Here is a 9,866-nt window from a genome sequence, read left to right as displayed (position 1 = left end):
CTACCAAACCATCAAATTCCTCCCGCATCCGATCCTTACAATCCAAAATCCTACGTAAAATCCTTGATGCTACTTATTACGTTACAAATAAACACATTCGCAAAGACCTAAACATCCCATTCGTTGCAGATTGGACCCAAAACAGATAAGCGTCTTTTTATTCCAAACTCATTAACCAACCTAACCCATTGATTCTTAATCTTTCATCCTTAACAATCCCTGATAATCCTCCGAGGAGTCTGAAAAGAAGATGGCCTCAGGACCTTCTAATTTACTTTAATGTTTGAAGTACTACCGATGGGTGGCTCCTTCCCAAGATTTTCAAGTGTATATGAAACATACAACATATTTACCTATTGTATTATTTTGTACAGTTGTAAAGCACATTAAATAAATAAATAAAAAAAAAAGTTTTATTTATGTCAGTCACTCTATTATATAAAAATATTTTTTAGTGATAACCGTGTAATATTTTTTTTTACTCTCTCAGCGAATTGGAAACTTAAATACTGAAAAGTTAGAAAATTATATTATTTTGTACTGTTGTAAATTACATTTAAAAAAATTAAGTATTAGTTCTTTTTAAATTTATTTAATTGTATTTTTTTATTTATTTTTTTTAGTAAACTGTTCTATTGTTTTATTTATACGTAGCTATCTCTTGATGATTTCTGTTAATTTGCTTAATAGATCAAACGGTTGTTTTGGATCACTGCAGAGGAAAGGTATGAAGGAGTGAAACAGTGGCATGATGTGTTAGACGAATTGGTAAATCTATATTAAGCTTTGTTGGAGGAGTAAAACAAATATATGCATATAAGGGGGGGAAAAATTTTTTTATTAAGAAAAAAAATGCATTTGAAGTGTATTTTATTTAGTTTATTAATAATTGAAAAATAGAAAATTTTAATGTATTGTGGTGTATATATGTCCAATTATGGATTGATGGGTACACTTTGTGTTACAGCCAACTAAAAGCAATGTATTTGAGCAGCATGGCCAAAAAAGCTTAGGTCTATGACACTTTAATTTTCAATGTCTTGGAAAAGTTCTGAAATTTTGTTTCTTTATATTTTTGTTTGTGCAAATTACAAAGTTCAACTTTTAGACCTTCAATCTTTCCAGGAATCAAAACAAAAAGTTATATATTTTGGACTTTCTCTCTATTTTATTTCAATATCAATCTATTCCAAATTATTACAAGTAAATTCCCTTCACTTTTTACAGTATATTTTTTTTTGTCGGGTTGCTTAGGGGCAACCTAATTTTGTGTAATGGGGTTCGGTCAATTGAAAATCGGAAATGGATCTTTGAAAATATTTGGTGAAGTACAAAAAATAATTGGTTACTTATATTTTTAATTACGAATTTAAAATTTTCAGCTTCGTAGAACCATTAAAATAGAAATATCTAAAATATGGAAGGCCATATGAGATATGAGAGACTAGCAAAAAAAAATAAAAAAATAAAACTGAATTTGTGTCTATTGAAAGTTTTTAAAAAATAATGAATTTTTATTTTTTAAAAAGTAGGGTATGTTTGACATATAATTAATGACCTGGGCAGAATAGCCTGAAAAACAATTTTACATTTTGATGAGAGGTGAGAATTTATATTTGAAGATTGTCTTTGAGGATGGCTGAGTTGGCTGAGTTGGACTATTGATGTAATAAAAAGTGTTGAGACTAATTTATATTACAAATATTATTTTATTTATTTATTTATTTTTTTTTGTTTTGATACAACCATTATTTTTATTCTCTCGACTGTGGTTGGCAGAGTCATCAATTTTGAATAGCACCTCTATGTTTTATTGAAGTAATTAAAAATTGAATTTAAACAACCTTTTTTCTCTGGGCTCTTGTACTATACCGATCACCCATGGCCATCCCCCCCCCCAATTAAAAAAGAATATAGCTTCTTAAAAGCGATAAAAAATTTAATTTTTCATTCGGAACTCTATATCTTAAAGTAGGAACACCACAAGAAAACCGAAGAGAATGTCATCTAAAGATGTCTATTAGCACTCAAATTAAAGCTAGTTTAATGAGCTATAAAATAGTTTATTATGTCTATCTTTTATTTTTTTTATTTTATTTTTTTATTTTTTTTTTTTTTATACAACCACTGTTTTTATTCCCTCGACTGTAGTTGGCAGAGTCATCAATTTTGAATAGTACCTCCATTTTTTATTGAAGTAATTAAACATTAAATTTAAACAACAACCTTTTTTCTCTGGGCTCTTGTACTATACCGATCACCCATGGCATCCCCTCCCCCCCCCCAATTAAAAATAAATATAGCTTCTTAAAAGCGATAAAAAATTTAATTTTTCATTCGGAACTCTATATCTTAAAAAGTAGGAACACCACAAGAAAACCGAAGAGAATGTCATTTAAAGAAGAGAACATTTTCTAAAATATGAGCCCTAAAAGAGTTATATACGTTAAATAGTTCTCGAGATATACTTTTTTAAAAAGCAACATTTCATAAAAATGTTGTATGGGACGTTCTGAAAGATCAGTAGTTAGTGAGTTTATTTTGAAAAATCTTTATCACAAAAACCATTTGACGTACAGATGTCTATTAGCACTCAAATTAAAGCTAGTTTAATGAGCTATAAAATAGTTTATTATGTCTATCTTTTATTTTATTTTTTTTTTTATACAACCACTATTTTTATTCCCTCGACTGTGGTTGGCAGAGTCATCAATTTTGAATAGCACCTCTATTTTTTATTGAAGTAATTAAAAATTGAATTTAAACAACAACCTTTTTTCTCTGGGCTCTTGTACTATACCGATCACCCATGGCCATCCCCCCCAATTAAAAAAAAATAATATAATTTCTAAATCTTACTAATCATAATATTTTATTAGTTAATGTAATAATTGCTAAGAAAGATGAATTAGTACCATGTTCAAGTCTTGGCATGACCACCGCCGACCTGCAGACAGGGAGATGAAACTGTTAAATTCTGCTGCATTCAGTTTGCCCAAAACGTCCTTGTTGACCAAAATGAAATTATCTTTCATCTTTCGCAAATCTTCAGATCTGTACTGCCTGATCCCCCGCTCGGTGTGAGAGCTTCTAATCGCCGTACCTATATTCATTAGTCTACATGACTCAAATAGGTTCCTCCTATTGAATCTCATGAAATGGCTTGGTAAACGAAGGGATGATGCCATAGTAATTTATGTTTGAAAAGTAATTTTTGTGTGAGAATTTTTTTTTTTTTATTCTTGAACCGTCATGAATCCATAATTAACTGATGTTTCGTTTTTTGACATATGTGAAAATTTTTAATAATAAATCATCTGGCTAATATCTATATAATTAACAGCTTTTATTGATACTATCTTTAAGAATTATATTCTTCCCAACCACTCCAAGGTTTTGTGTAGATTAAGTGGCCTCGTGTTGAAGTAAAATTTTAGTTTTCGAATGTTATGAACAAAAAACTTTTATTTTTCTGTTGCTGTAAAAATTAGTATTTCAGAGTTTGTTGTCATCTTAATAAAAAATATAAATTTTCTGTTTGTTCTTGTAATGTCTGCCTAACCTATCGCTTTCAACAGCTCTGATAAAGCCCTGTGAAGTGGGGCGAAACGTCGGAAATTCAATAGTTAAAATTTTTAATTAAAATGTTTACAGCAGCCCGGATAAAGCCCTGCGAAGTGGGGCGAAACGTCCCATAAAATAATATAAATTTTCGTAAGGGTGAACATGGTATTTAGAAGTATAACTCCTCTAATATTTATTTATATATATATTTTTTTAAATTTATTTACTGATATTTACAATTGTACATAAATACAAGTAAATTTGAGGAAATCATAATGGTATGGTACAAGTATGTAGAGAAACTACCCAATGGTAGAACTCTGAAACATTTTTATGATATAAGGTCTCGAGGCCATCTTCTTTTCAGAAGCCTCGGAGGATTGTCCGGAATAAAAAAGGAAGCAAGATTAGAAACTAATGGGTTTGAGTGGTTAGGGAGTTGAAATGGAAGAATTGATATCTGGTTCGGGCTAGATCGGTTACAAATGGAACATTAAGGTCTTTGTGGATGATTTTACTTGTGATAAAGTAGGGATCATTTAGGATTTCACGAAGGATTTTGGATTGTAAGGATTAGATACGAGAGGAATTCGAAGGTTTAGTGGAGCCCCAAAGCTCAACTCCATATGTCCAGATTGGCCTTATAATTGTCATGTAAATAAGTATTTTGTAATGAGTTGGAAGTTTGGACCGTTTGTCAAGTAAGTGCTGTCTTCTCACCCCAATTTTTGATTACTTTAATGAAAACTATGTATAATTACTAGTCAAAATTGATGAGTCTACCAAGTATAGGTAGGGGGAATAATAAATGGCGGCTGTTTAAAAGCGATGAAAAAATTTAATTTTTCATTCGGAACTCTATATCTTAAAAAGGAGGAACATTACAAGAAAAGAGAATGTAATTTAAAGTTTCTAAAATATGAGCCCTAAAAGAGTTATATACGTTAAATAATTCTCGAGATATAGCTTTTTAAAAAGCAACATTTCATAAAAATGTTGTATGGGCCGTTCTGAAAGATCAGTAGTTAGTGAGTTTAGTTTGAAAAATCTATATCTCAAAAATCATTTGACGTACAGATGTCTATTAGCACTCAAATTAAAGTTAGTTTAATGTGCTATAAAATAGTTTATTATGTTTATCTTCGTAGGAGTAATAGTTTTCATGAAATTTGCTAATATGAATTGATTTATAGCTGTTCGGACAAATTTTTATTTACCGAATTTATATTCATATGTGAATATCATTAAAACTACTACCCTACGAAGATAAGTGTCATAAACTACTTTATAGTAAGTTAAATTTCCTTTATTTTGAGTGTTGGCAGACATACGTGCGTCTTATGGATCTAGAAATATATTTTTTCAAAAATCCAACATTTTATAAGAACAACTAGAAATTAACAATTGTGAGTTTATTTTGTCAAATATCATAAAAACTACTAGTCTTTAAAAGATAAACATTATTCACTATCTTATAGTAAATTTAACTGGCTTTAGTTTGAGCCCTGACAGACATCCAGTCCAATGGTTTCTGAAATGAACTTTTTCATAAATCAAATTTATTGTCCGAATAACTGTAAATCAATTTATTTTAGCAAATATCACGAAAACTACTATTCCTATGAAGGTAATGGTCATAAACTTCTTAATAGTCCATTAAACTAGCTTTAATTCAAGTGCTAATAAACATTTGTAGGTCACATAGTTCCTGAAAAATAGATTTCTCAAATTAAATTAACTAACTACTAATATTGTAGTAGATTTTTAAGAAATTTTGCTTTTTAAAAAGCTATATCTCGAGAACTATTGGATGTAAATAGCTCTTTTAGGGCTAATATTTCAGCAAATTTACTCTTCTTTAAATGTGCTCTTAGGTTTTTTAGTGTTATTGGTAGTTTTTAAGATATAGAGCTCCGAATGAAAAATTAGTGTTTATTTAAGGTTTTGAAACAGCCACCATTTTTATTCTCCCTACCTATACTTAGCAGATTCATCAATTTTGTCTAGTAATTATACATAGTTTTCATTAAAGTAATAAAAAATTGGGATGAGATAACTGCCTTTTTTTCTTCCCGGCTCTTGCACTACCTCTTTAGACTAACCCAAAGCTAGGAGGTTTGTCAGGACAGTCTACAGTACAATTTATAGAATAAGTCAAATCAAAACATTAAACATTAATTTATAAAGTTTTTTTTTTCCAATTCTTCTTACTTTGCCTCAAATAAAATCATACACAAAGACCTTAATATTCCATATGTAACCGATCTAGCCCGAATCAGACATCAATCCTTGCATTGTAGTCTCCTTAACCACCCAAACTCATTAGTTTCTAATCTAGCTTCCTCTTCCATTCCTGACAATCCTCCGAGGCGCCTGAAAAGAAGATGGCCACGAGACCTGGTAATGTAAAAATGTCATTAGAGTACTACCAATGGGTATTTTCTCTATACGCCTGTATCACTCTATTATTAACTAAAATCAATTTTACTGGATGTATGTATATAAATGTACAGTTGTAAATTTCAATAAAGATATAAAAAAAATAATATTTTTTTAAGCAGATCTGCCACAATTCAGGCAAAGTAGCGATATCTACTTTGTAAATAGAATCAAACTTTAAATAATACAATTTTATCCAATTCGAACTAAGTAGTAGTTGTGTCGCACTAGGTCTTGCGTGATAGTTGACAGTACATGTAGCAGCGGTGAAGGTACTGTCACGTTAATACACCTTTACACGATAGCAAAAACTACAGTGTTTTATGACCGAGTGTCCCAAGTATTGTAGTACATGTTACCTGCAGGTATCCTTCCTCTAGTATTTATTTTTATGTGTATAAAAAAATAAAATTAACCCTATGTTTTCATATTGTCAGTTACCATATTTTACGACCGGGAACCTAATATTAGAAAAGCGTATCATAGTTTTCTTCTATAAAAACTATTCAAAAAACTAAGTTTGTATAAGGTGAAATATGGTTGGAAGAGGTAAAAGTGGCTACTCAAATTTGTTTTGGAAATTAATAACCATACATTAACTCCATATGTAAAAAAAAAAAAACAGCTTGTAATAAGCTAAATTTTAAATATATTATCATAAATATTATTTTATTCACAGCTGTAAATAATATTTTACAACCAGTGAATGAGATGTTGCACATAAAATAACAAAAAACTGTACAATGTTATGAAGGCATGAATGTTAAAGCCATATAGTGATACAGCTATATCGAAATTGAAATTTTAAGATCAATTTTGGAGGTCCCTGTTTCAGCTCCTTCGTAAACATCGTCTCCTATCCGGTACGTCTCATGTTCATAGTTCTAGAATTAGAGGGTAGTGATCTATTTATAGTGATTTGATGGTTAATTGTACGTAGGGAATTCGTAAGTTTTTATTTAACATCTTCTTACTTATGCATGGGAGATCGGTACTGATCAGTAATTTTGATTGAAACTGTTAGTTTGTTTGGTATAATTTGATGAATTAGTCTGAGAAGGTAAGTATAAATCTTTAGTTTTTTGAAAGTGGTAATTTCGATCGTCTATTTTAAAAGATAAAATAACAATATAAATCGAAGAATTAGCTTCTGTTTTGCTATTCTGATGTGGGAGGTCCATGTAAGTCGTTTGCCAAGTATCAATCCAAGATATGTTTCTGTGTCTGTCCGGGTTAAATTTCGTTCATTAAAAAACAAAATTATGTTTTGTATATTTTAAAATTACATTTAATACATTTTCGGTATAAATATAAAAACAGATGTAATGCCGAAACATTACAGATGTTTGCCTTGTATTTGCAATTTTATTATATTATATAATTTTATATTTAATAAATCTAGTGCCTTTTTTTTTTGTAGATTTGTGAATTTCTGTGGAAGTTAAAGTCCATGGAAGGGGGAAATTATGTAGAAAAATTTTTTTTCCTATAAAAATTGGTATTTTATGGTTTCTCTTTGTCTTGGTAAAGTAAAAGATGATCCCATTATAATTTATATTTGAAAAATAATTTTTTTGTAAAACAAATTTCATAATTTTATACGTTTTGTTTGATGATTTTCATTAATGTAATTAAAAATAGTATATGAAAGTCCTCTTCCTTATTTAAATTTTTTTATTACTACATCAATTTTATTATTAAGTCAAATAACTACGTTTCGGTGCTGTCACCCCATCATCAGATATTTACAAACAAATTCACAGCATCCATCTTACGCATACAACAATTAATAAATATATCACATTTTTTTTTTAATTTAAAACAATTATCTAAATAAATATATCTTCTATCACATTTTCTTTTCTTTTTAATAGTCATAAAATATTAATAATAATCATATTGTTGTCAGTTATACAAAAAATTAATAAATAAAAATTCCATACCTGATTATAAATAAAGATTTCTATAAACATAATTCATCTTTAGTCTTTAATCTGTTTAATGATGATGATCTGGTTTCTGGAAGTAAATTAAGTTTTAGGTCTCATTATTTATAATTATGTACGAAATTTGTATTTATTAATTTTTGCATATAACTGACAACAATATGATTATTGTTAATATTTTATGACTAATTAGGAGAACAGAAAATGTGATATTAGAAGATATTCATTGTGGTATATTTATTTATTCTTGTGTCCATGAGATGAATATTGTGAATTTGTTTGTAGATATCTGATGATGGAGTGAAAGCACCGAAACGTAGTTATTTGATGTAATAAATGTTCCTTATGTAACCGATCTAGTCCGAACCCGATATTATTCCTTCAATAATAAACTCCCTAACCACCCAAACCCACTAGTTTCTAAGCTTGCTTCCTCTTCCATTTCTGGCAATCCTCCGAGGCGCCTGAAAAGAAGATGGCCTCGTGACCTTATATTGTAAACTGTTTTTAGAGTTCCTGTATCATATCATTATGTCATTATGATCAAATTTACTTGTATTTTTTATACAGTTGTAAATATCACTAAATAAATAAATAAATAAATAAGAAATAACTTCTCCAAAACACTACAAATCAAAATTTCATTGGCCTAAGCTTTGTTTGTCCAAAGCTGTCCAAATACATGAGTTGCTATAACTCACAGTGTACCCATCACTCCATAAATGGACATATATACACTACAGTATATTAATATTTTCCATTAGTAAAACAATAATTATTAACAAACTACCTACAATTCACTTTAAATACATTTTTTTTTCTTTCCTATATACATATTAGTTTTTCTCCTTCTCGCACAAAGCCAAATAGCAATTTACAAATACATTCAATAAATTATTCCCCATTTTTTTTTTTTTTAATATGGCATTTGAACACTGTTAGAATATTTCAATGAGGATAAAACCTATCTGATATTAAAGAATACTCAATTTCTCATTGATTCACCGAATCTATTAAATATTGTTCGAGCCATTTTGGACAAAATCGAAAAAATGTAAAAAAAATCGATTATAACGGCCATAAATACGACTTTTCGTTTTTTAACTTGGCTGTTAACAAACACCATCTTGTGAGACCTGGTCTTTTGCACTCAGGATACCTCAAAAGATGCATATCCATCGAAAAATGGAATTCGAAATTTTCCAGATTCAGTATACTTCTACTGAAAATATATTCCGTATATAGATTAGTGAAAGTAAAATTGTGGTTTAAAATTTATTTTTGATCAATTTTTAATCTTCATTTTACAAAAATTATGCTATGAATTGGTTTATAATATTCAAAATTGTTTTTCACGTAATAATAACTAAGAGCTGTTTGGCCATGTATTTAGGTAAAATAAAATATTAATAAAACAACTTACAGAAATACTATTCAAAAAATGATATTCATGAACTGGTGAGCTGGAATCTGGCTATTCAGTACCAGATTGCCTTAGTGGGCCTTACATGGTTAGTATAAGTACATTTTTTTATTTTTTTTTAACAATTAATTATGAGGGATATAGTCTCATACAAAGCAGGCACCCATAACTAAATACGACGTTATACTTTAAAAAAAAAATTAAGATACAAATAATGATTCTTAATAAAAGACAAAAGTAAAGTTAATATTAAAAAAAAAACGATATTTATAGACCTAATAAAACAAACAATTGCCCTCAAATGGGTAAAAAAGAATAACAAGTTAATTTGAGAAAAAGACAAAGAGAAAAAAAAATAGAAGTCCTGTTTGTTTGGTTGTTTAGTGGCGCCAAACTTCATTGGTCATCAACGCCATGATATATTTTATTTTATTTTGCTAATATTCGTTAAATTTTATTTATTTCTTGATTTGATTATTTTTTTTTTTTTTTTT

At 28.9% G+C, this 9,866-nt stretch overlaps 2 protein-coding genes across 4 annotated transcripts in view; one reads left to right on the top strand and one right to left on the bottom strand.

Annotated features, from left to right (window-relative positions):
• LOC106692688 (calmodulin-like protein 5) overlaps positions 1-3,286 on the bottom strand; it is a 15,363-nt gene extending 12,077 nt beyond the window's left edge. For 2 of the 3 annotated variants that reach the window (XR_010843991.1, XR_010843992.1), the window contains exon 1: positions 2,916-3,286. Coding sequence is in view for 1 of the 3 variants with exons in the window: in XM_014438785.2 (XP_014294271.1) it covers positions 2,916-3,188 (273 nt within the window). In the remaining 2 variants the exon portion in view is untranslated. The remainder of the gene's footprint in view (positions 1-2,915) is intronic. The other variant, XM_014438785.2, reaches the window with a different exon arrangement.
• The window catches only part of LOC106692687 (serine/threonine-protein phosphatase rdgC), a gene marked incomplete at its 5' end in the record, with an annotated part of 77,743 nt that overhangs the window by 44,806 nt on the left and 23,071 nt on the right, over positions 1-9,866 (top strand).

The sequence above is a fragment of the Halyomorpha halys genome, unplaced genomic scaffold, assembly GCF_000696795.3.
Source record: "Halyomorpha halys isolate HHAL.00 unplaced genomic scaffold, Hhal_1.1 Scaffold67.1, whole genome shotgun sequence".
Taxonomy (NCBI): Eukaryota; Metazoa; Arthropoda; class Insecta; order Hemiptera; family Pentatomidae; genus Halyomorpha; species Halyomorpha halys.
This window is presented reverse-complemented; position numbering and strand designations above follow the sequence as displayed.